At 40.4% G+C, this 27383-nt stretch overlaps 1 protein-coding gene and 2 non-coding genes across 3 annotated transcripts; all 3 read left to right on the forward strand.

Annotated features, from left to right (window-relative positions):
* Window positions 1–1449: 1449 nt before the first annotated feature.
* On the forward strand, window positions 1450–22592 carry tmprss2.14 (transmembrane serine protease 2 gene 14). Its single transcript, XM_031896542.1, has 16 exons — window positions 1450–3528; window positions 5398–5489; window positions 5657–5687; window positions 7239–7386; window positions 10239–10325; window positions 10972–11097; window positions 12366–12479; window positions 12740–12869; window positions 13315–13422; window positions 14507–14550; window positions 16248–16422; window positions 18167–18339; window positions 19438–19533; window positions 20079–20221; window positions 21101–21253; window positions 21906–22592. Exons 3-16 carry the CDS (start codon window positions 5685–5687, stop codon window positions 21918–21920), a joined length of 1515 nt encoding a protein of 504 aa, XP_031752402.1. The 5' UTR covers window positions 1450–3528; window positions 5398–5489; window positions 5657–5684; the 3' UTR covers window positions 21921–22592.
* A 4405-nt stretch (window positions 22593–26997) lies between these two features.
* On the forward strand, window positions 26998–27069 carry trnad-guc. The gene has a single exon. It is a non-coding gene; the product is annotated as a tRNA-Asp (tRNA).
* A 228-nt stretch (window positions 27070–27297) lies between these two features.
* Window positions 27298–27371, forward strand: trnav-aac. The gene has a single exon. It is a non-coding gene; the product is annotated as a tRNA-Val (tRNA).
* Window positions 27372–27383: the final 12 nt, after the last annotated feature.

Raw genomic sequence — 27383 nt, forward strand, 5'->3', positions numbered from 1 at the left:
GTGTACTTTCCAAAAATATATGGTTTTGGGGGGTCAATGTATTTTTTTGTGTTTTTACCCCACAGAAAATGCAGTACGTGTGTTGAATTTTCAGTAGCTAAAGAGATCTCCTGGGCAATTTGTATGCACTAACTTCCTTATTGGGTCTCTAAATGCCAGATACATTGGTGATCCTATGCACAATGGGCATCAAACTGTTCAGTGGACCCTTGGCTTTCATATTTAGCGTTTGTTCTTTTGGTACCTAATGTTATGTGGGAGATAAGGTGCTTGAAAGTGGAAGATTTGAGGTGATTTTTTAGAATTTTCATAATTTTTTATAGAAAATGCTAAATTCAGTAAAGCATTGCTGTTTGGTACTTAGGAGTTGGAAGACATAGTTACCCATTTCGGATTCGTCAGAATGTGTAGTTTTCAAAAATGTATGGTTTCCTGGGGTAAACCTAATGTTCCAGGATTTTTGGCTTTGGAATGTAAAGTATGCCGTATTCTGCTGTAATGCTTTGAAAATTTAGTAATTTACTGCTGGGAGTTTTTGATCTATAGAAGTCAGAAATCTCAATAAAACTATACATATCAGGTATTGGCACGTTCGGGAGACATGAGGCTTTCCAAATCAGTTGAATTTTTGTCCATAAAATAAAATATGTTTCTGGTAGAAATCCTTATATCATGAAAAATAGCATTTTTTCTTTTTTTTTTTGTATTTCAAGCTCTAAATCTTGTTCCAGAAGTGGAAATACACAAAAACTCAGGTAGATTTGGAAAGCTCATGTTCTCCTGAAAAAAACAATATATAGTTTGCCTACCTAAACTTAACCCTGCCCCCAGTAAAAGCCCCTACATTGAGAGAGCACAGAATGTTTACAAAACGTCTGGCACTGGGGGGAACTGAAATGACGAATTCGGCTGGCACTTAAAGGGTTAATTCAGACAAGTGGCCTTTTTGTGACTCGGTCGTTATTTCTCCAAATATAAGAAGTGAAAATATTTTTAACGCATGCTAAAAATATCACTTGTTTTTTTCGGCCTTTAGTGAATCGGCCCCATAATATAATATGAGGAGCAACAACCAACAATTACTAAATTATAAAGATTTAGATTCTAAAATAGTAAGTTAGTAGGAAGCAACACTCAGTTGCTAGTGATGGGCAAAATAATTCGCCACGCATGGATTTGTGGCTAGTGATGGGTGAAATGTTTTGCCAGGCATAGATTTGCGGCAAATTTCTGCGTTTCACCATTGGCGGATTGTTTCGCGAAACGGATGAAAAAATTCGCCACGGAAAAATTTGCCACGCTTCCAAAAATTGAAACAAAAAAACAGCCGCGGGAGACAAAAGAATAGTCGAGGGCGACAATTTTTTTTGTCACACAACATTTTCGCCGTTTCACGAATCTTTTGAAAGATTTGCAAATTTTTTGGCAAAGCAAAACAGGACAGATTCGCTCATCACTATTTGTGGCGGATTTTTTTGCAAAAGGGGCAACAACATTCAAGCGCGTCAAAAAATTGTCGCCTACATCAAGAAATTGACTCCAGCGGTAAAAATTTGTCGCCCGCGTAGAAACAATGACGCATGTAAAAAAAAAAGTTGTGTGCGTCACATAATGAAGGGGAAAACATAGAATAAGTATCTCTGTATGTAAGATGCCTAATATAATCCGCCAATGGCAAAACGTGGAAATTTGCCATGAATCCATGCCTGCCAAATTATTTTTAATACTAGTTTAATGCAATGTTAAATATAAAAGTTTGGCCAATTTTGTCCCAGATTTTACCTCATAGCTGAGCATGGCTATTTCTGTTATTATTCCCATAGCTGAGCGTGGCTATTTCTCTTATTATTCCCATAGCTGAGCATGGCTCGTTCTCTTATTATTCCCATAGCTGAGCGTGGCTAGTTCTCTTATTATTCCCATAGCTGAGCGTGGCTATTTCTCTTATTATTCCCATAGCTGAGCGTGGCTATTTCTCTTATTATTCCCATAGCTGAGCATGGCTATTTCTCTTATTATTCCCATAGCTGAGCGTGGCTATTTCTCTTATTATTCCCATAGCTGAGCGTGGCTATTTCTCTTATTATTCCTATAGCTGAGCGTGGCTATTTCTCTTATTATTCCCATAGCTGAGCGTGGCTATTTCTCTTATTATTCCCATAGCTGAGCGTGGCTATTTCTCTTATTATTCCCATAGCTGAGCGTGGCTATTTCTCTTATTATTCCCATAGCTGAGCGTGACTATTTCTCTTATTATTCCCATAGCTGAGCGTGGCTATTTCTCTTATTATTCCCATAGCTGAGCGTGGCTATTTCTCTTATTATTCCCATAGATGAGCGTGACTATTTCTCTTATTATTCCCATAGCTGAGCGTGGCTATTTCTCTTATTATTCCCATAGCTGAGCGTGGCTATTTCTCTTATTATTCCCATAGCTGAGCGTGGCTATTTCTCTTATTATTCCCATAGCTGAGCGTGGCTATTTCTCTTATTATTCCCATAGCTGAGCGTGGCTATTTCTCTTATTATTCCCATAGCTGAGCGTGGCTATTTCTCTTATTATTCTCATAGCTGAGCGTGGCTATTTCTCTTATTATTCCCATAGCTGAGCGTGGCTATTTCTCTTACTAATCCCATAGCTGAGCGTGGCTAGTTCTCTTATTATTTCCATAGCTGAGCGTGGCTATTTCTCTTATTATTCCCATAGCTGAGCGTGGCTATTTCTCTTATTATTCCCATAGCTGAGCGTGGCTATTTCTCTTATTATTCCCATAGCTGAGCGTGGCTATTTCTCTTATTATTCTCATAGCTGAGCGTGGCTATTTCTCTTATTATTCCCATAGCTGAGCGTGGCTATTTCTCTTACTAATCCCATAGCTGAGCGTGGCTAGTTCTCTTATTATTTCCATAGCTGAGCGTGGCTATTTCTCTTATTATTCCCATAGCTGAGCGTGGCTAGTTCTCTTATTATTTCCATAGCTGAGCGTGGCTATTTCTCTTATTATTCCCATAGCTGAGCGTGGCTATTTCTCTTATTATTCCCATAGCTGAGCGTGGCTATTTCTCTTATTATTCCCATAGCTGAGCGTGGCTATTTCTCTTATTATTCCCATAGCTGAGCGTGGCTATTTCTCTTATTATTCCCATAGCTGAGCGTGGCTATTTCTCTTATTATTCCCATAGCTGAGCATGGCTAGTTCTCTTATTATTCCCATAGCTGAGCAAGGCTAGTTCTTTTATTATTTCTCATATTGTTACCTGGGGGTTATTATTACCGGGTCTTATTTTCACCTGGGCTGGTTGAAGTTGTGTGTGCATTTCATCTCAATAATTGGTGATATCATATTATCTCCCAGCCCCTATGCTATAAATAGTGCCATCTGGGTGTTACCAGCTTTGGTTTGGGAGGAGAAAGCTCTAAAATTGAATTAGTAGAAAACCCCTTCCTCTCTCTTTCCAACAATCAGACAAGAAAACCTGCAAACAGAAGTTATTTAGGAAGACCCCATCCAAGAGCTTCGAACCCAGGTAAAAATATATTATTATATTCATCATTAAAAGAAATAATATTGTCTTCAAATAGACATGGATGAAAGGTCCATCACTGCTACATTGAAATATTTTTACTTTTGAAAAATGATCATGTTCCACAGAATGTTACGTTGGCTTTTTGGTTAAAGATCAAAAGTTTTTGCATGCAACTCTATGGGGGGCATTTACAAATGTTCTTTTTTTCAGGATTTGTATTTTTTTGTGCAAAAATATGATTTTGTCACAGAAAAAAAACAAATTTATTACATGATAAAACTTTGACAAGTCCGAAAGCAAAAATACGCCACCTGAAAGCTGCCAAGATCATGTAGAAGTCAAGGTATCCTTTTTGCAACTGGAAGATCTCTCTTTGCTTTGTGGTTCTAGAGGTTTTCAGGGTTTTTTGACACTTTCATTTGTGCAACAATACGAAAACATTGCGGTTTCCGTGTTTTTTTCTGCACTTTTTTTTACCCCATTTTTGCTTTTTCAATTCAGATCTTTTGATAAATGACTAGACATTCGTGGTTTTGGTGGAAATTAGTTTTTGCGGTTTAAAACCATGAAAAACCAAGGAGGGATTTATTAACATTTGGATTTTCATAGTTTTATATTCTTTTAAAAAGACGACTGAATTTGTTTCAAAAAATGGCTGTCATTTATAAAAAAATCTGAAATTGAAAAAGCACAAATGAATTCGGCCAAGATTCAGCATTTTTCAGCAGGATTCTGATTCGGCTGACTCCATGCCTCTGGCTGAACTGAATCCGAATCCTGACTTTTTGTCAAATAAACACAGAAGTTTAACTTTTTTCACCATGCACGGGGCGTGTAGTTCTCTTTAACCCTTCAGATTTGGTTTGGTAATCAGCCAAATCTTTCACAAGGGATTCGGTGTTTCACTGGTGGGCGCCCACTGGCCCAAGAAATTTTTAACATAACATGCCTCAAGCAGGTGAAGTTCAATATAGTAAGGCAGGCAGTGAAGAGATGGTCTGTGTTTACTGAAGAAGGCCTGAAACTCAGGTGTGCCGCCATGGACCAACAGCTCTGGGAGCACAAAAATGATAAAATGGTGACACCACTGATGATGAGCGAATCTGTCCCGTTTCGCCGTAAAATTTGTGAATCTTTCAAAAGATTTGCGAAACGGCGAAAAATTTGCGAAGCGGCGGAAATGCCGCACGAAAAAAAAAATTGTCCCCTGCGACTATTCTTTTGATGCGCGACTATTTATTTTGACGGCGCAACTATTGTTTTGATGCGCGACTATTTATTTTGACGCCGCAATTATTTACTTTGATGCTGTGACTATTCTTTTGACGTGCGACTATTTCCTTTGACACCAGCAAAAATTTTTGGACGCGCTGCAAAGTTTTTCATCCGTTATGAGAAACAATCCGCCAATTGCAAAACGCGGAAATTCGCCGCAAATCCATGCCTGGCAAAATATTTCGCCCATCACTAGATACCACAAGAAAAAAGGCAAAGAAATTAAGAACTGAGAAGCACGCTGTTGAGCAGTTCATTACAATAAGGGGTCTACCATCTCTGCAGGATGCTTCTGCCAAAAGTTATCCCCCTGTTCTTATGGACCCTGAGCAAATGCCCCTTTTGCCCATTTATTGTGCAGAGAGGGGTTTGCAGTCACTAGCAGACTAGCTCCCGTGGGAGCACAAGGGTAAGCGTGGGATGTATGGGAAGGTGGCATCAGATAGGCGCCTGTGGGTGGTATTGGGGGCCCTACCTCACAAGTACCTTGGTACATATAATAGGCTTTTTTTTTTACATCTATTTATGCACTTTGCACTATACCATGTGGCCATATATGAGTCCTTATAAATTGTTTGTGTATTCTGTTTCCAGTTAAAGTTCAGGGACAAGAAGGTCCAGTCTGTGGATTGTTATTTGGAAGCTCCAAGGACGATCCCTCTGAGTTACCACACAGATTGCTGAAGGTGGGATTATTTTACTCAATATAATGATGGGTTAAATCGGTAAGGATACACCTTGGCAAAGTGCTATCACCCCTATTTTGATTATTGGGTTGAATTTGGTTGAGCAGTGCTGTGCAGCAGGGTTTACATCCCCTCCAATGAAAGGTCTTTCCTTTTTTCTGTTCCAGGCTCTGTTCATTACATGTGGATTTTAATATGGTAAGTACCTGAATCTATGGGGCATATTTATTGTGATGTGTAAGCCAACATTGCCGGAGATGTTGCCCATAGCAACCAATCAGAGCTTTGCTTTTGTTTTCTAACATGTTTCACACAGTAGGAAGGAGGTCTCTGCCCTGTAGAGCATACAGTCTAAGGCACAGGCACAAATTGGAGGGAAACAGGTACAAGTTTGGGCACTGGTCTATAAGTGGACTGGAATACAGTATATAATGTTCTAGCACTTCAAAAGGATCTTTTTGGTAAGATTGAAAGAGTTCCTTATGGCCCAAGTTTTACCCATTTGGAATTTTATTCCATTATAATCATATCCATATCCATCATCTTGAAGAAATGGATAGTTCAACTACAGCTCTTTTAGTTGCTTCCATGTCTAACATGAAGCCCCGCCCCCTTTTGCCTTCTGGGCCCTCTTCTATCTCCGACTATGATGACCTCATAGGTGCCTACTGCACATACCTAATTTTAATTGGAGCAGAGGCAGTGAGCATGCCCAGTAAGCACCTTTTTCAGGTCATCATAGTCGAAAAAAGAAGACGAGCTCAGAAATGAAAAGTGGGCAAGTTTCATGCTAGACCAGCGGTCCTCAAACTGCGGGCCAGATCCGGCCCCCCCGCTGTGTCCTGACCCCTGGCAGCGGAGAGAGAGGACTCAGCGGTGAGCGGGACGGGGGAGCTTAGAGGGAAGACGGACGACAGACTGGGGGGAACTGGAACAGGTAGGACTCAGCGGGAACGAACGGAGCGCCAGGGGGAAGGGGTTGGGGGGGAATGTGACCAGTTTGGGCCACAGTTTGATGACGAGGGGGGGGAGTGGAATGCAACCCGTTTGGGCCACAGTTTTTCAACAACAGGGGGGGTGCTGGTGGTCCGGCCCCCCAACAGTCTGAGGGGCCCTTGACACGGCCCCTTGGTTCAGAAGTTTGAGGACCCCTGTGCTAGACCTTCATTATGGCCTTTTATTATATAAAGGAGTTAGCTCTTAAAGTGTAGTATTTTTCTACTTCGAATAACAATCCATCCCTAAATTTGATGATACATAATGAAAAGAAATGGCTAAGTAATATTGATGGGAGAATTTTTTTGCCAGGGATGGATTCACAACAAAATTTTACCATCAACGAATATTTTGTAAAATCACCTCAAAAAGCCCATAGATGCCAAACTATTTTGCACAAAAAATGATGCTATGAAAAAAAGAGCATCAATGCACTCCAATGTGCTATACACTGAAAAAGTTAATGCAAAAAAAAAAGTTGACGCAAAAGAGCCAGCGAGAAACAACACCCATTGACACCCATTAACACCCATTGATGTCCATTGCAGATGGGCAACCATTAAAGCCCCATACACAAAGAACTTGGTTCTGTCTCTCCCAGCAGTTCACCCTATGGGGACTGGAATCAAATTCCATGAGGCCAAGGGGCATCGTTGCTTGCATTTTGAACCTTCTGCTTTTCTTTGAGCCCCGTAGTGTAATAACCTATTCTGATGATCCATTTTGTCTTTTATTTATCTCCACATACAACAGGAATGTAATAACACAGCAGAACCCAATGTGTATGAATCCAGTCTGAAGGCAATTGGCACATCAGGACCACAGGACATTCATATAGTATATACAGTAGAATCTGTGCCTCCAGATCCAAAAAAAGAGGGTGAAAAATGTTGTACAGCAAGTAAGCGACTCATTGACCTTATGAAAGTAAATAAATATGAACCAAAGACCAGTAAGGGCCCTGACACAGGGGAAGATTAGTCGCCGCGCGACAAATCTTCCTTGTCGCGGTCGACTAATCTCCCCAAAATGCCATCCCACCGGCTAGAATGTAAATTGCCGATGGGATGGCAAACACGGCGCCGCGATTTGCGGAATCTCCCCGTGTGTCACAGCCCTAAGTAAGATGTTTATCACTGATCTTGGTAAATAAAGTCAAACAAAAATGTGCAATTTAGCTTAACAATTAGGGGGTGATTTATCAACATTCGAATTTCAATGTATTCAAGATTCGAAATTGTGCTAAAATTCGTTACGATTCAAAAACTCAATTGTCTGTTATTTATTAAGTGAAACAAATCTAAAAACTCGAATGTAAAAATTCAGCAGCTAAAAGCTTGTGAGTTTATGTTGAAGTCAAGAGTTGTCCCAAGTTTAAGGGCATCTCTGCAATGTGTCAACTGGGAAAGGCTTTTCATGGGGTTAGACACAGAAGGAAAATGGAACATCTTTAAAACATTGCTTTGCAGGTATACACAACAGTATATCCCCCTTGTAAGCAAGGAGAGGCATCGCAAAGCAAAACCTTTATGGCTGAATAAAAGAGTTAGGGTCGAGGTTGGTAATAAAAAACGTGCTTTTAAAGCATTCAAGTTAGCTGGGACAGCGGAAACTTTCATCAGGTACAAGGAAGCAAATAAAGCATGCAAAAAAGCTATCAGGCAAGCTAAAATAGAGATGGAAAGGGATATTGCAGCTAGGAGTAAAAAGAATCCAAAATTATTTTTTAATTATGTGAATAGTAAAAAAATGAAGCAAGAAGGGGTGGGAACTTTATTATCACGGGGGGGTACGTTGGTTGATGAGAACGGGGAAAAAGCTGAAATTTTGAACTCTTATTTTTCATCTGTCTATACATCTGAGGAGCCAGATAATGAAGGCTTCCCTTTTAATATGCCCAGTGCTAGTAATTTAGCTACTGGCGCATGGGTCACTCAGGAGGAAATTCAAAAGAGACTTGAACATGTAAAGGTAAACAAAGGTCCAGGACCGGATGGGATTCATCCCAGGGTATTAAATGAGCTGAGCGCTGTGATTGCCAAGCCTCTTCACATAATTTTTCAGGATTCGTTGAGGTTTGGCATGGTGCCGAGAGACTGGCGGATTGCTAATGTGGTGCCGTTATTTAAAAAGGGATCTCGTTCTCAGCCTGAAAACTATAGGCCTGTTAGTCTGACATCAGTAGTAGGAAAGCTTCTGGAAGGGGTAATAAGGGATAGGATAGTTGAATACATTGCAGTTCACAATACTATTAGTTTGTGCCAGCATGGTTTTATGCGTAACAGATCTTGCCAGACTAATTTAGTTGCCTTTTATGAGGAGGTGAGCAGGAACCTTGATGCTGGAATGGCAGTTGATGTCATCTACTTAGATTTTGCTAAAGCGTTTGATACAGTACCTCACAGAAGGTTAATGATCAAATTGAGGAATATTGGCCTAGAACATAATATTTGTAATTGGATAGAAAACTGGCTGAAGGATAGAGTACAAAGAGTGGTGGTAAATGGAACATTTTCTAATTGGGCCAGTGTGGTTAGTGGAGTACCGCAGGGGTCAGTCCTTGGTCCTTTGCTTTTTAACTTGTTTATTAATGACCTGGAGGTGGGCATAGAGAGTACTGTTTCTATTTTTGCTGATGACACTAAATTGTGCAAAACTATAAGTTCCATGCAGGATGCTGCCGCTTTGCAGAGCGATTTGACAAAATTGGAAAACTGGGCAGCAAACTGGAAAATGAGGTTCAATGTTGACAAGTGCAAAGTTATGCACTTTGGTAGGAATAATATAAACGCAAACTATCTACTGAATGGTAGTGTGTTGGGGGGATCCTTAATGGAGAAGGATCTAGGGGTTTTTGTAGATCACAAGTTGTCTAATTCCAGGCAGTGTCATTCTGTGGCTACTACAGCAAATAAAGTGCTGTCTTGTATAAAAAAGGGCATTGACTCAAGGGATGAGAACATAATTTTGCCCCTTTATAGGTCCCTGGTAAGGCCTCACCTTGAGTATGCAGTGCAGTTTTGGGCTGGAAGATTTAAGCTATGAGGTTAGACTGTCGAGGTTGGGGTTGTTTTCTCTGGAAAAGAGGCGCTTGCGAGGGGACATGATTACTCTGTACAAGTACGTTAGAGGGGATTATAGGCAGTTGGGGGATGTTCTTTTTTCCCATAAAAACAATCAGCGCACCAGAGGTCACCCCTATAGATTAGAGGAACAGAGCTTCCATTTGAAGCAGCGTAGGTGGTTTTTCACGGTGAGGGCAGTGAGGCTGTGGAATGCCCTTCCTAGTGATGTGGTAATGGCAGATTCTGTTAATGCCTATAAGAGGGGCCTGGATGAGTTTTTGAACAAGCAGAATATCCAAGGCTATTGTGATACTAATATCTACAGTTAGTATTACTGGTTGTATATATATAGTTTATGTATGTGAGTGTATAGATTGGTTAGTATAGGTTGTGTGCTGGGTTTACTCGGATGGGTTGAACTTGATGGACAATGGTCTTTTTTCAACCCTATGTAACTATGTAACTATGTAACTATGTAACTAAGTCAAGCCGTACTGTATTTTCAATTTGAGATATTCGAGTTTTATTCAAGTTTGGAAACCCGAAAATTTGAGGCATTCGAGTTTTTTTATTTGACTTTTTACCAAAGTTTACCATATTCCCTGAATAAGTGAGTTTTTTTCTAAATGCGAGTTTATTCGAAAATTTATAAATTTCACTTAAATGAATCTGACGTTGTCTCTTCAAGGTAAAAAGAAAATATTGGGTATTTTCTCCGGCGCCTGTGTGCTCATAGCAGCAGCCATCATTATCGCCGTGTTGGGCTCAAGTTTTGGTAAGGATACAAAGAGGAGTAATTGGGTTGTACTTCCTGGGGAATCCTAATACTTTATGGGGCTAAAATTCAGAAATATCAGAACAGAAACTGTTATTCAGGAAATTTATTATGACTTTGTATAGAATGCTGCAACAGCTACTGTTTTGCCATATTTAATAATTACATCTGCTAAGAATGCCACCCCCAACCCAAAGGCTCTTACTGTCAATGAAAATTTGACTCCAATGCCTGTTTGTATTCCTTGTGTAGTTAACACTTAACATATTGCAGAACAAGGTTGATCTCTTTTTAAAATAACTACACTTTTTAATAATACAGTCACTCATTGGCCAGGGTCTTTGGAATTTGGTTCTGTTACTATTGGGAAGACCTAAGGAGTGGGCCCATTTGCGCATTCAATCATTCTCCAGTTTGGCCATATTATTGGTTTGACAGTGGCATTTATGTGCACTTGTACCTGAAAGTCTTTAGATTGCCCTATTCCCTCAAACAAATGAGAATACTTCAGTTTAATAATGTCCCTTGTTTGCTCTCTGCTCCGTATATTGTAAGCTTAAGAGCCATTAGACAGAGAATGTGCAATGCCACCCTGTGAGGATTTCAACCAACCCATTGACTCAAGCTTTGGTCCTTTCTTATATAGTCCCAATAATGACTTCAGGATCAGACTGTGAAAAGGAATGTGGAACCAACGGAACCTGTGTCCTTTCTTCCCAGTGGTGCGATGGGGTATCTGATTGTCCCAATGGAGAAGATGAGACATCCTGCGGTAAGAAGGGATTATTGTGAGCATTATAATGGGGAACTCAAATACTCAAAAATGAAATTCTACATAATGAAAGAATGTAAAATTCAAAGAATCAATTTGAAAATATTCAGGTGGTATTGAAAGTATTTATCTGTCTCCTTATATTTTCTGCACTGCTGGTCTTGACTATATGCACCATTGAAATAATGTAGCAGCTCTTCTTCAGCCAAGACTCCAGTTCCCACAATCAGGGTCAAACGAGGCCACCGGGATATCGGGAAAAACCCCGACCTGACCCTTGCCAGTGCTTTCCCTGCTTACCGTTCCTCCCCTGATTCAATTATGCATGCTCAGGGGAGGTTGTAGGGTGGGGGACCCTACGGAGGGCTAGGGGGCTCCCTGCGGGGTCACTCAGTGGGGGATCTCTGGGGTGAAGGGGGTGCGGGGGACGCTGCTGGCAGGGGCACCTGCAGGGCCCTTGGGGCAGCAGCCCCAGTAGGCCCTGCATCCCCCAGTCCAACCCTGCCCACAATCCCTTTCACACGTGATTCTCTTTCCCAGGTCTTTTAGTCACAGAACATACAATGTATTGTAGGGACTGGAGACTTTGCTTCAATGACATAAATCATGTAGTCAGGATGAGCAATGAGAGAATAGGACATTCATGACACAGTAAGGAATAGACAGATATTGTTTTCCATAGCAATCACATTTATGGGTGTATTAGTTATGGGTTGGATCAAATATGTACTGTATAAACGTATAAAAGTAACTTTATATAGTATAAAGAGCTAATGGATTATCCACTAGTGCATAACTTCACTTATTAGTGACAGTAAGTACCTACTTGAGACATCTGAGAAGCCGCAAGAGTAATGCTGCTCATGCAAAGGTAGATAAGCAAGGGTGCCAAATGAGGGCAATCAGACTGATCTTATCTTTTGGCTCCAAGGTGGAACATTGGATGAGATAAGAGTCTTCCATGCCAGGAGAGGCTTCATCCAATGCCAAGTCCTGTACAGGGGAATGTAAATTTGGATGATTACACAAGTGTGGTGTGACTGCCATTGTAGAGCTGATGGTCGGTGATTGCAGGGACAAGCAGAGCAATATTGCCATTGTAGAGCTGATGGTAGCAATGGGGCAAGATGACAATGGTAGCAACTTGTAGATGTTCATATGGTTTTGAAATAAAACTCTCAGCCCCTCAAGGTTCTACAGTGCACATTCTTTAAGATGCTCATCATATGGTACCCAACTGAATTTTGATTTTGCTCCTCTTTCCACAGTAAAAACAAGAGCTTGCCAGATGTTATGTGGAAGGTCTGGCGTCTGTATCCTTTATTCCCAGTGGTGCGATGGCATTCTCCATTGTCCTAATGGAGAAGACGAACAAACCTGTGGTGAGTAGTAAGAAGAGATTTCAAAATGATAGGTGTGCTATTGATATTAGTGTGTAAAGAGACCAAATGTAATTCCTGTGGCAGATTAAGAGAGGTCCCGGCAGCTGAAAAGTTGTTACTGAAAAATATACATAAAAGCCAAGTTATAGGAAAGCAGTGGCCTGGGTGATGTGTAAAGTTGACAGATAGTGAGGCGTTAAAACTGTATGGTGGTTCTACTATGGGTTCCAGAGCTAAGAAGATAAATCTTCTTTTTACAGTTCGACTGTACGGACCCAACTTCCAACTACAGGCCTATTCTCCTGCAAAAGCAACATGGCTGCCGGTCTGCTATGACCAATGGAGTGACAACAGCGGGAAGATTGCCTGCCAGGACATTGGATATAGCACGTCAGTAGCCCAAGTAACACTTTTATTGCTAAGCTGTGAATGTGACTTTTCAATTACATACAATAGTTAGTACCAAGGCCTCTCCCTAGCTCATTCCCAGTCACTATAGCTATTATGGGTGTTTCATATTTTTTTGTTGGGGTTAGAATAATAAATGTAAACAATCTTGATTAGATTTTGCTAAGTATGGGGCTTCAGAAATTGAATTTCCATATTTTTAAGCAAAAGTTCAGCTCTTTTGCCCAGTTCAAGGTTGGGAGAGGTTTGTTGGGACAGGTGGATGTTTGAGAGGGGCTGCATTGTATCTGCCACCTCCAGCAGCCAGAAGTTACAAATATTCCATACAATTTTTTCCCCTAGTGATCAGTTTCCCAGCCTGAAGTCATGTCCAACAAAGAAATAACAACCTAATCTCTTCCTTCACTCTTTGCCCTGCCCTCTATAGGAGCACCTACTATGAGAGCAGTCATTTGTCGGCCTCATCAAGTAATGGATATTTCATGCTCCAATCCAGTACTGTGACTGGCAAGTTGTACAATCATCTTCATTACAGGTATTTATTGAATCCTTATAGAAAATAAATGATTATATTCATCTAAAGCTCATGTTGCTGCAATAAATTTAAGAAATCTTTTTTTAGGAGCAATAGGTTTTCAGACGTTTAGGTTTAAACACCATTAGTGATCCAGTATTTGGTCAGGTTCTGCCTGTTGGCTCATTACAGGTTTAACATTATATGAAAACAAGCAGCAAATATGTGTTGACCCCATATCTCACCCAAATGAACCTTCATTCTGGGCTTTATAAAGCGCCAACATATCCCGCAACGCTGTACAATAAGTGGGTTACATACATTGGACATACAGAGTAACATATAAAGCAACCAATAACCGATACAAGAGGTGAAGAGAGTCAGGAAGGAATTTTTTCCCCTCTGCGGCAAATTAGAGAGGCTTCAGATGGGGTTTTTGCCTTCCTCTGGATCAACTAGCAGTTAGGCAGGTTATATATAGGCATTATGGTTGAACGTGATGGACGTATGTCTTTTTTCAACCTGACTTACTATGTTACTATGTTACTATGAGAGCCCTGCCCAAAAGAGCTTACAATCTACAAATCATTTTTCCTCTCTACCTGACCTTGCCTCTTCCTCCACATTAACCACAATGGTTGCTCTTTAGCACTTGTCTAACAGTAATATTGAAATATGAATGTATAAACATATTGCTGTTGCAGGGCATCTTCATGTTTCTATAAAAGGTTGATGGTATCATGTTGTACAGGCTATGATCAAACTTTTTTTTTTTCTCCCTGTCAGTGCTGTCCATTATTTGTCCTTTAGAAACTAAGGAGACCTCCCAATGGAACTGAATCCAATTTTATCTTGTTTTAGCAGCTTCCATACTCACTGTCTAAGTTAAAATGTTGGTCGGTGGTGGTCATTTTATCTCCAAACTCCATTAATAGACCTAAAAGGCATTTCTGTGACCACATTGATTCTGTCTCGTTACCAAAAAAAATGCATAGCCATGATTTGACACATTTAAGACGTTATTAGAAAAATTTAAATGGGAAATCATATCCATTTAGAGTAAAATCTCTTGCTCTAATATATATACACATATATTTCATTTCAGTGCTACCTGTGCCTCTGGGAATATGGTTTCATTGCGCTGTATAAGTAAGTAATCAAAGAAGATTTTTCTAAACCAAGGGATGTAATTTGCGTCCCTCAAAACACAGACATTTTTTGCCACCATCCAGTAACTCACTAGAGTAGTAAAAGATAACTGCTGCCTGGTTTCTATGGACGAGGGTTCCTTTGCATAACCGCTTATATAGTTACACAGTTAATTTGGGTTGAAACACAAGAAAATGGCATCAAGTTCAACCCCTCCAACTGACCCCCTGTGCATATATAGATGCATACTGAACCATCTGAAGATCTTGAGATCACCATAGCCTTGGATATTATATATCTTCAAGAAGTTATCCAAGTTTCTCTTAACAAAATCTGCCATCACAACATCATTCGGCATCGTATTCTACAAATGCACTATCCTTGTCGTGAAGGACTATTTTTAAACTGCTTCAAATGAAAGTTCAATTCCTTATGTTTAAAGAGTGGTTCTTTATTCCCACATTATAATCCCCTTCAATGTACTTGTACAGAGTAATCATGACGCCTTTTTTCCAGAGAAAACAACCCCAACCCTGACAGTCTAACCTCATAGTTTAACCTTCCATCCCCTTTACCAGTTTAGTTGCAGTCTCTCCAGCTCATTAATATCCTTCTTAAGGACTGGAGCCCAAAACTGCCCCCCCATACTCATGGTGACGCCTTACCAGGAATGAAGTTAATAACCTTTTTATGCAAGAGGGCACTTTATTTGTTTTAGTAGCCACTGAGTAATACCGCCCAGAGTTTCACAGTTTGTTATCCACAAAAATCCCCAAATCCCTTTCAATGAAGGCCCCCAAAACACTACCATTTAGCGTATAACTTGCTTATTAGTTCTACCAAAGTTCTACATTACATTTATCAACATTGAACCTCATTTTCCAATTAGCTGCCCAGTTCTTGTTAAATCGCTCTAAAAAGTGGCAACATCCATAATGGAACTTATAGTTTTGTGCCATTTAGTATCATCAGCACAAGCAGAGACTGTGTTTATAGTGGCAGTTTACTTACACAAACCTATTGATAAACTTACATACATAAATAAATACTGTATATATATATGTTTATTGAGTCTTCTCAAAAAACACCAGATTAATTCTATAAGTCCTGTGAGTGTGGATCTCTTCACTGCTGTATATATATATATATATATATATATATATAACTGTAGATCTTAACATCAGTGTAGCCTTGGATATTATGCTTGTCCAAGAAAAGAATATGAGTCAATACAGCTAATAGTGTGATACAAACCACCAAAAAAATGGTGCTCAAGAAATGTTTTAGGCTGACAATGGAATCTTTAAACTTTATTAAAAGAATCTTTAAACTTTATTGCTCTTGGTGCACCTACTAAACTATACGGCTTGAATCAAATATCTACGTACTTGTTGGTGCTCTGGTTCCTTCTTGTCAACCTGGCTGAAAAAAGGGTTCAGAGCAAGAACAACGAAACAATGAAAGTGAAATTAGCCACATACAAATATTCCAGATATCTCATTTGCAACAAAGTACTGCACATCAGGGACATCTACATCTCTTTGAGTAGCTTCAGGCTGTATTGTGTGTGTCTGGGTACAACAAGAGTAAATTATTGTAGAAGGGTTTTTCGGAGAATGGCTGATTTCCCTGTAGTTTATATTAGGTACTCTCTCAGTTCATTGCTTGGCCTAACAGTTTATTTTCTGTCACTGCAGGTTGCGGTTTGTCTACAAAGGTGGACAGCAGGATAGTAGGGGGCACAGTTGCTTCAGCGGGAGATTGGCCCTGGCAAGTGCAACTTCTAAAGAGAGTCGGTGCGAGTCTTTATTTATGTGGTGGATCCATCATCACACAGCACTGGGTAGTAACTGCTGCTCACTGCGTATATGGGTATGTTGTGTGTATGACAGTTTAGCTGCTCCTATGCCCCTATTGTAGTCACTTCTATGTCTGTAGGTAGCCAACTTTACAGTGGATATGGCAGCACCTCTAGGTGAATTTTCTACCCCTGATTGTTTTATGTGATCTGGTAACCCTGCTATGATGTACAGGTATGGGATAACTTATCTGGAAACCCGTTATCCTGAAAGCCCTGAATTACAGGAAGGCAATGTCCTATAGATGTTTTATAGATGTTTAAATAAAAGAACTGCAATTTTTAAAAAACATTTCCTTTTTCTCTGTAATAACAAAACAGAACCTGTACTTGATCCCAACTAAGATATAATTACCCCTTATTGGGGGCAAAACAGCCCTATTGGGTTTATTTCATGGGTAAATGATTCCCTTTTCTCTGTAATAATAAAACAGTACCTGTACTTGATCCCAACTAAGATATAATTACCCCTTATTGGGGCAGAACAGCCCTATTGGGTATATTTAATGGTTAAATGATTCCCTTTTCTCTGTAATAATAAAACAGTATCTGTACTTGATCCCAACTAAGATATAATTACCCCTTATTGGGGGCAGAACAGCCCTATTGGGTTTATTTAATGGTTAAATGATTCCCTTTTCTCTGTAATAATAAAACAGTATCTGTACTTGATCCCAACTAAGATATAATTACCCCTTATTGGGGGCAGAACAGCCCTGTTGGGTTTATTAAATGGTTAAATGATTCCCTTTTCTCTGTAATAATAAAACAGTACCTGTACTTGATCCCAACTAAGATATAATTACCCCTTATTGGGGGCAGAACAGCCCTATTGGGTTTATTAAATGGTTAAATGATTCCCTTTTCTCTGTAATAATAAAACAGTACCTGTACTTGATCCCAACTAAGATATAATTACCCCTTATTGGGGCAGAACAGCCCTATTGGGTTTATTTAATGGTTAAATGATTTCCCTTTTCTTTGTTATAATAAAACAGTACCTGTACTTGATCCCAACTTAGATATAATTACCCCTTATTGGGGCAGAACAGCCCTATTGGGTTTATTAAATGGTTAAATGATTCCCTTTTCTCTGTAATAATAAAACAGTACCTGTACTTGATCCCAACTAAGATATAATTACCCCTTATTGGGGCAGAACAGCCCTATTGGGTTTATTAAATGGTTAAATGATTCCCTTTTCTCTGTAATAATAAAACAGTACCTGTACTTGATCCCAACTAAGATATAATTACCCCTTATTGGGGGCAGAACAGCCCTATTGGGTTTATTTAATGGTTAAATGATTCCCTTTTCTCTGTAATAATAAAACAGTACCTGTACTTGATCCCAACTAAGATATAATTACCCCTTATTGGGGGCAGAACTGTCCTATTGGGATTATTTAATGGTTAAATGATTCCCTTTTCTTTGTAATAATAAAACAGTACCTGTACTTGATCCCAACTAAGATATAATTACCCCTTATTGGGGCAGAACAGCCCTATTGGGTTTATTTAATGGTTAAATGATTCCCTTTTCTCTGTAATAATAAAACAGTACCTGTACTTGATCCCAACTAAGATATAATTACCCCTTTTTGGGGACAGAACAGCCCTACGGGGGGCACTTTGAATTGCATCTACAACATCCTACATAAAAATATTTTCCCATTCTAAATGTTCCCTAGGAGAATACCTGGCTGAGTTGGAAGATGATCAGGATCTTACATTTGTGCATGTTCTTGTATATTTTTAGGTCTACTTCTACTCCTTCTGCCTTTAAAGTGTTTGCTGGATCACTGACTATACAGAGTTATTACTCTGCTGGCTATACAGTGGAGAGAGCGCTCGTGCATCCCAGCTATTCATCCTACACACAAAACTATGATGTTGCTCTGCTGAAGCTCACAGCTGCACTGGTATTTACTAGTACGTATTGGTCATATATTATTATCAAAACAGTTCAGAAGTAGTATGAGCAATACTTTGTATATAGTTCGATGCCAGGCTCACATTCAAAATCACTGTGATGTTTGAAATTATTGAGATCTGTTTTCCCTGGTAGACACTGTCCCACTGCGCCCCCTAGTTTTGCTATAGAAGTTGCTGAAAAACATAATTATAGATGCAAGGGAATTCACCAATGAGAATTCTACTGACCAAAAACCTTATTATAAATGCAAGAGAAGTGACCAATGAGAATGCTGATTCCCAGCACTGTGTCAGGCCCCTTGCTGGTACCTTACATATAGAGATAATGATGGCATTTTCCCGTCATTATATGGCACAGGAATCAGACATGGGGATAAAGGGACAGACTTGTTCAGTGCTGGGAAACTGTGCTTATTGCTCCCAACTCCAATTGCAGGAACAGAGAACAGGGAGCCGGATTTACACAGATCAGAGCAGGACTTTAGTTTTATAGGGAGCAGCCAGACAGGACTGTGATTGGTTGGCTAGTATGCATGTTTAATAGTGACCAGACCAAGCAGGCAGGGGAAAGTCGATCCCTAAGCTCAGGTCACTGACATCAGCCAAGAGCAGACTGAGCATGTGCAGTAGTTGGGCAAGGCAGAAGATGGAGAGCTACTGTGGGCACCTTCAGGGGCATGGATCTTTATTTCTATAGAGCTTTGGTGGCTTTGGCTGGTACAAGGGCCCAAAACACACAGCTAAACATTTCTAGCCATATTCTTTTTTCGGCTTTAGTTGTCCTTTAATGCAGCCGCTGGCCCTTGAGATGTGGGGGAAAGTTTAGAAAAAGTTTTATTGTGCAATATTGCTTTAAGAATACAACCCTGATGTTGCTGGACTACAGCTCCCAGCATGCCTCACCCTTCATTATATGTTACATTATTCTGGGATTTGTAGTCCGGCAACAACTGAATAAAGTTTGGTTGAGCAGTGCTGTGCAGCAGGGTTTACAACCCCTTTAAACAGGTACTAAACCCTGCTGCACAGCACTGTTTTTTAAATCTACTTTGATGATAATTCTAACCTGCATTGTTTTGCTGTTCTGTTCTTCAGCCAATCTCAGACCTGTATGCTTACCCAATGTTGGGATGCCCTGGGCAGAGGGACAACCATGTTGGATATCCGGGTGGGGAACTACATCGAATGGAGGTAAGTCAAAGACCATATGTGAGTGATGGACCACATGCTCATGACCCCCCTGACTATTCAAAAAGGCCACACATTATATTTTATCTAAGCAAAATATAAAATCTATACAAGAAGCAGCAGTAAAGGTTTCAAGCCACGGCTGAGCACGTGAAGCCTAAAACTTCATTTGCTCCTACTTAATTTTTTTGCCATTTTTATCTATCATTAATAGTGAAATATATCTCAGCAAATAAAGAATGATGAGTTTGTTGTAGATCTATTTTCCTATGGATACCCGGCAGTAAAGTCACTCAGACAGGTTTAAATAGGGGTTTATAGGTTGGGTAAAAACCCTGTGTGCTGTTTTCTTACCAGCATTTATTTTGGGATGAAATTGTAACTACTTAATCTCTTTACTAATATAATGGTCCTATGACTTGGTGAAGACCATATTTATATTTTAATTCATTGGTGTATACCCCTATAGTTCCATTCTAATTTTTCAAACGTTCACTGTTATTAATTATAAATTATAAATTATAAATTTATATCCCTTTGTGCCACAGGCAGTATTTCCACTAATCTAAAGGCAGCTTCAGTGCCTCTTATCTCCTCCGCTACATGTAACCAAGCCGCTGTGTATGGTGGAGCCATCAGTCCTACTATGATGTGTGCTGGGTATCTCAGTGGCGGAACAGACACTTGCCAGGTAAGAGATCACATTTTAGAAATCACATTTCATTTCATTAGAAAAGGCAAAATGGCCACTTTTTTGCAATTTTTCAAGAATTCTACCATTATTTGGCCCACAGCAAAAAACTGATCCTGCTGCTAGACACAAGCAGTGTGCTATTCAAACTGCAATTCTTGCAACAATTGGTAAATCACAAGTTGTCAAGGTAACATAACTGCTCACTTATGTGCAATATTCAAGCTGAATCCAACAGTCCCGGGTACCAATTTCCCCTTTATTGATATAGGGGCCATATCTATAGCCACTTTTAGTACTTGGATTTGCCTTTCCTCTTAATGCCCTCTCCTTTTTGACAGGATTCCATTTTACATCTTAATCCATAGGAGCATGAGATCTTCTCCTTTGCTGAAGCAATGTTCCTTTTGCCTGTAAAATCTGATTGTTCTTGGTCACACAGATGTCTGATTAGTTGCTATGGTCAAAATATTTGGAAATGGCCAAGAGCATCACACCATGTAAGGCCAGCCTACAGCCTAAAACGACCAAAGCTAAAACTGCCTGTAGAGTTTTCAACAACAATAATAATTTAAAACTGAAATTTGAGTTTTTTTTCAAAATTTAACTGCATGGACAGGACTTTTGTCAAGTTTCAGACGAAAATCATCACTTGGGTTTTGTTCTCTAAACAATCAAGGCAACATTTCTGTTTTGGAAATGAAAAAAGGAATTTCGGTCACTGCAGTCTAATTAACTTTTCGTTATCATTTCAACCTAGTCCAAGAATCATGGATTTTTTTTGCAACCATAATGTCAGTCAGCTTCCTCTACTTTATTAAATACTGTGTAAAGAACGGTTGTGTATAGAGATATGAATGTCCTTCTTGTTGCCTTCAGGGTGACAGTGGTGGCCCTCTGGTTACCAAAACCAACTCCTTGTGGTGGCTTGTTGGTGACACAAGCTGGGGATATGGATGTGGTATGACCAATAAACCTGGAGTGTATGGGAATCTTACCTTCTCCTTGGAATGGATATACTCGGAGATGCAGGTAACAAACTTTTTGGTTAGAAGATATTATCAAGTTGTATGCTCTAATGTGCTGTATGGCATAAGGTGGAGGTGTCTTTAGGTGGAGGTGTGTCTATGACATTAGGTGGAGGTGTCTTGTCCTACAAACTGTATGCTCTAATCCACTGTATGACATTAGGTGGAGGTGTCTTGTCCTACAAACTGTATGCTCTGATCCACTGTATGGCATAAGGTGGAGGTGTCTTGTCCTACAAACTGTATGCTCTGATCCACTGTATGGCATTAGGTGGAGGTATCTTTCCTACAGAATAAGGTGACTATTATATCCAGTTAGATACATTTACTGGTAACACCAACACATGATGGAATGGCCTATGGCTTAGGCTTGAAATATGCCATAGGAGTGATTACAAATAATACACTACACACAGGGCAAAGTATAGTAAAGTGATTTGAAGGTCAAAAACTTGCTCCTGTTTCTGAGTTCTAAACAGCGGGCATCATCGTGCCCCACTAGGACCCTATAACTTTTGACCCATATAGTCCTTTTTACTTTGTGCACCCATAGGCACCCACTGAATAGCACCCAAATGGCGCCATGTACTTTCTGGCTACTTACTCCCCTAGTGTACTTAGCACAAGTAAAAACTAAAAACACTTATCTTTTGCAGACATATGGAGGATGAAAGGAACATCGCGGACAGAAGACCAGAAGAGACCATGAACTTAATTTGTTCCTTTGTAATATTGTCCATGCAATATAATATGCCTATTTATCCAAAGGAATATAGTTTCCCCATAGTTCTGTAGTGCAACAACTGCCTTGAGGGGAGGGTTCCATAATTTATATAAAGTAGGACTGTTTAACCTGGGATTAGCTGCTGCTGAACTAAAAATCCAAGTCTTTGGCTGTTGGTGGGAACTGGGAGTTGGACTTTAACAACAACTGAGGTAGAGTAGACTGGGCAGCGCTGATACATAAAGCACTGCTGGCGGCATCTTGTTCTATGGTGCCATCTTGTTCTACTCTACTGCTATCCTACCCCCTTCGAAGATTATACTCTTCACCTTATTTTCATTGCACCTATTTTCACCACCTCCCAGACAGGTCTGTGGGTATATATAGTATATAGTGGGATATAGATATAGTGATAGATATAGATAGATATAGTGGAAAAAACTATAGTTAGATGCCTACACCTGATATAAGTATGAACCATTATAAACCATCTAAAAGTGTACAAAACCCCTCCATATGAAATTGACCATTTTTCTTAGTAATTAAAAACTTGGTAGCCATGCCTGTCTGTACTGTACTGGGAATTCACAAGTCTCTTCTATAAAAAAATTAAAGAATTGATAGTTGTAATTCCTCTTTGTAACTCCCCAATAAGAAATCAGCAGTGAGTTAGATCTGTTAGTTTAGTTTCATTTGTATCATTTCTTGCTATAACTTTTGTGAGTCAAACTGCTTTTCCTTATTAAAACAAATACAGGTATGGGACCTGTTACCAAGAACGCTTGGGACCTGGTGTTTTCCGGATAAGGGATCTTTCTGTAATTTGGATCTCCATAACTTAAGTTTGCTACAAATCATTTAAATATTGAATAAACCCAATAGGGCTGTTCTGCCCCAATAAGGGGTAATTATATCTTAGTTGGGATCAAGTACAGGTACTGTTTTATTATTACAGAGAAAAGGGAATCATTTAACCATTAAATAAACCCAATAGGGCTGTTCTGCCCCCAATAAGGGGTAATTATATCTTAGTTGGGATCAAGTACAGGTACTGTTTTATTATTACAGAGAAAAGGGAATCATTTAACCATGAAATAAACCCAATAGGGCTGTTCTGCCCCCAATAAGGGGTAATTATATCTTAGTTGGGATCAAGTACAGGTACTATTTTATTATTACAGAGAAAAAGGAAATCATTTTTAAAAATCAGAATTATTTGGTTATAATGGAGTCTATGGGAGACGGCCTTTCTGTAATACGGAACTTTCTGGATAAAAGGTTTTCGAATAAAGAATTCCATACCTGTACTACTTACACTGAATGACTCACCTTTATTTCAATGATTAATTTACAGTGTTTGTTTACTAATACATAACAGATTAGGGGGCTTATATAGTAGAAAGGGCTACATTTGCTACAGCTCCAGTCACTCACAACATCATCAATTGCAATGAAATGAGGCTCCGGCTTATATCATCTGTACTTGTAATGTATCAGTACCGGGTAATATGGATATATCTATTAGTCATTTATGTAACAATTAATGTTCATCTCTATATTCAGACCCAGCGGCTGGAGGGTCTTCAATAAAACAATCCATTTGGTCTCCTCCCTGGACATCACGCTGAGGTTATTACCTCCCCGCCAGTGTCTTACTTTATGGCATATACCAACATGTTTCAAGCATTTCAATGAGATCTTGGGAAATGATCTCTATGGGGCAAAGTTATCAACATTCTGATTTTTGTGGTTTTAGAGGATTTGAAATCTCAAATAAATTAATTTCCACCTAAACTAGCAGGGTCAGACTGAGGATTATGGGGCCCACCGGGGCTGCTACCCCAGGTCCCCCCGCTGCGGCCCCCACACCCTTCCAGGGGCCCCCTGCTGCGTCCCCCACACCCTTCCAGGGGCCCCCCGCTGCGTCCCCCACACCCTTCCAGGGGCCCCCCGCTGCGGCCCCCACACCCGGGGTCAGTTGAACCCTGATGTCTATTCATTTATTAACAGATCTGAATTGAAAAAGCACAAATGAATTTGAATGTGGAAGGAAAATGATTTTTATGCTTTTTTCCCTTAGGGCGGCATTTAATGATGTTCTTATTCCTCTTTTTGTTCCACAATTTTTTCAATTTTTTTGCGTAAAAAATACATGAATTTTTCTTGCGTAAAAACCGTAAAAACCATAAAAAATTACCAAAGCAAAACTTTGACAGCTAAAAACTGTCAGTGTCATGTAGAAGTCAATGGGAGTTGCCCTAGGCAACAAAGAGAGTATTAAATAAGGAGTGAAGGCAACGCATATGTGACAGTGTACAACAAATAATTATCTACCTATAATGTCTCAGTAGCCACAGTAACAAACAATGAGGCTGCTACCAATGGCTATAAGGATGCTCTACACCAGGGTACAATGGAAATCAATGCTAATAGTAAGGAATCAGCGCCATCTACTGGTGTAAATTCCAAAAAGCAATCATGGATGCAGATACAAATCCCAACATCAACATATTTTAAAAAATCTACCTAACTAACCTCTATCTAAAAATCATAAAACTATGCTAGAATAGGTATTCCCCTGTACTAAGCACAATTCAGCAGGAACAGCCCCCTAAGTTTGCTCATAGCCTGTACAGAGAGATACCATAAAACTATGGCACATAGGGATTCCCCTGTACTAAGCACATTTCAGCAGGAACAGCCCCCTAAGTTTGCTCATAGCCTGTACAGAGAGATACCATAAAACTATGGCACATAGGGATTCCCCTGTACTAAGCACAATTCAGCAGGAACAGCCCCCTAAGTTTGCTCATAGCCTGTACAGAGAGATACCATAAAACTATGGCACATAGGGATTCCCCTGTACTAAGCACATTTCAGCAGGAACAGCCCCCTAAGTTTGCTCATAGCCTGTACAGAGAGATACCATAAAACTATGGCACATAGGGATTCCCCTGTACTAAGCACAATTCAGCAGGAACAGCCCCCTAAGTTTGCTCATAGCCTGTACAGAGAGATACCATAAAACTATGGCACATAGGGATTCCCCTGTACTAAGCACAATTCAGCAGGAACAGTCCCCTAAGTTTGCTCATAGCCTGTACAGAGAGATACCATAAAACTATGGCAGCATAGGGATTCCCCTGTACTAAGCACAATTCAGCAGGAACAGCCCCCTAAGTTTGCTCATAGCCTGTACAGAGAGATACCATAAAACTATGGCACATAGGGATTCCTCTGTACTAAGCACAATTCAGCAGGAACAGCCCCCTAAGTTTGCTCATAGCCTGTACAGAGAGATACCATAAACTATGGCAGCATAGGGATTCCTCTGTACTAAGCACAATTCAGCAGAAACAGCCCCCTAAGTTTGCTCATAGCCTGTACAGAGAGATACCATAAAACTATGGCACATAAGGATCCCCCTGTACTAAGTACAATTCAGCAGGAACAGCCCCCTAAGTTTTCTCATAGCCTGTACAGAGAGATACCATAAAACTATGGCACATAGGGATTCCCCTGTACTAAGCACAATTCAGCAGGAACAGCCCCCTAAGTTTGCTCATAGCCTGTACAGAGAGATACCATAAAACTATGGCACATAGGGATTCCCCTGTACTAAGCACAATTCAGCAGGAACAGCCCCCTAAGTTTGCTCATAGCCTGTACAGAGAGATACCATAAAACTATGGCAGCATAGGGATTCCCCTGTACTAAGCACAATTCAGCAGGAACAGCCCCCTAAGTTTGCTCGTAGCCTGTACAGAGAGATACCGTCTTAATCAAGGCTCCTTGAAAAATAATGGGATCACTCTGATCAGCCATAAAAGTTTAAAGACTAAGTACTATTTTTATGTTGTAGAGAGGGGCAGCTGCATATTCAGTGCAAGGTCACTTAGAAATTGGTTGGTGAAGTCCTGTCCTTGTTCCAAGCAGTGTTTAGGTTCATCTTGCAGAGCAGAGGCTCCGTCACATCCTCAAAGAATTACAAATCAGCAAAAGAGTGCACTCTGGGGAACCAGATCAATCAAGTGTGATTCTTTATTTTTTAATACGGCACAACATGTTTTGGATCCACTGATCCTTCATTAGATGCTTTTACAACACTCATAACCCAAACAAGCATTTAAACACACAAACCAAGTGTGTCAGTTCCATCATGTGGCCAGACTCATAGAAGTACATACATCAAATTACTCTTACAGCGCACTGCCATCTACTGGCCTACTCCAATAGTGCACCAGAATCTAATCAAGCTCAAAATCACTATAATATAATAGTATCATGAGTACGTAATGTGCATTTACTGGCATTAGATCAGGAAATCAAAAAAGCAGGTATCCGTCTCCTACCCATAAGATTCCAAAATTCCATTCTGGAAAAAATAAAGACAAGGTTAATTATTCACAAAATACACTTATAGCTTAATGCATCATTTAAGCCAAATGGTTGTAAGGTGCCGAGCTTGTCTATCCATTTAGCCCAAATCCCACTCTTTACCAAGAAAAGTGATAAACAAGGCAGCTTACTTTCTTATTACAGTATCCCCACAATATCAAGCACCAATATTATTTGAGGTTATTTGTTCTCTTATGTAAAGTCTTGATTTCAACCCACATCCTAGACAATAAACCAGGTGTGTATCTACTTCATCCATCTTATCTCCTGCTGGGATGGCCTTCTTCCAAGCTCCCGTATCTGCCTTTCGGCTTGTGTTTTGTTGTCATCCCTTTTACAAGAGCTAACGCGGCTCCAAAGTCTGCCACAAGTCATGGAGCCAGCGGTTAAGCGAGCTCTAGCAGCTGAGCATCTGCGGCAGACAGGAGCGCTGGCGGGAGCAGGAAAAAGGGGTTGGACATAGTTGCCAGCGCCCAGCATAGAATTCGTTGGTTAAAGGCTCTGACAAGGTCGGGAAAACCTGCAGAAAGGACTTGACCCCACGCTGGACGAGCGAGCAGTAAGCCCTGCTTTTCGCCTCGCTTCCGATCCAGCCTGGAACGGAAAGCGAGGCAGCACCGCAGGGTTCCTCGTTAGTATAGTGGTGAGTATCCCCGCCTGTCACGTGGGAGACCGGGGTTCGATTCCCCGACGGGGAGGCTGGCCTTTTGCTCCAGGGGGGCAGTTTCCAAAGGTTTCCTTGGCGCCACTGTGGGGAACGCACCAATGCTTTGAAAGCCTAGGAGAAGGCTTTGCAGAATGGCACTCTTCTGGCCCATGGGATGCTGGCCCGAAAAAAAAAGGGGGTGCTCTCGGAGCCCTTCTCCCCACACACCTGCCGCGGTAGCCATCCTACCCACCATCAGGGCACCAACAACAGGCTTTCCGGCTGGTTGGCTCAGTTGGTTAGAGCGTGGTGCTAACAGCATCAAGGTCGCGGGTTCGATCCCCGTACGGGCCACTCATTATACGT

The sequence above is a fragment of the Xenopus tropicalis genome, chromosome 2 (assembly GCF_000004195.4).
Source record: "Xenopus tropicalis strain Nigerian chromosome 2, UCB_Xtro_10.0, whole genome shotgun sequence".
Lineage (NCBI taxonomy): Eukaryota > Metazoa > Chordata > Amphibia > Anura > Pipidae > Xenopus > Xenopus tropicalis.

Excerpts from the sequence above, each read along its gene's own strand:
- tmprss2.14 (XM_031896542.1), top strand. Across the intron at positions 11,098-12,365 it reads AGAAGATGAGACATCCTGCG|TAAAAACAAGAGCTTGCCAG; the intron begins GTAAGAAGGGAT and ends CTCTTTCCACAG. Across the intron at positions 16,423-18,166 it reads GCTGCTCACTGCGTATATGG|GTCTACTTCTACTCCTTCTG; the intron begins GTATGTTGTGTG and ends GTATATTTTTAG.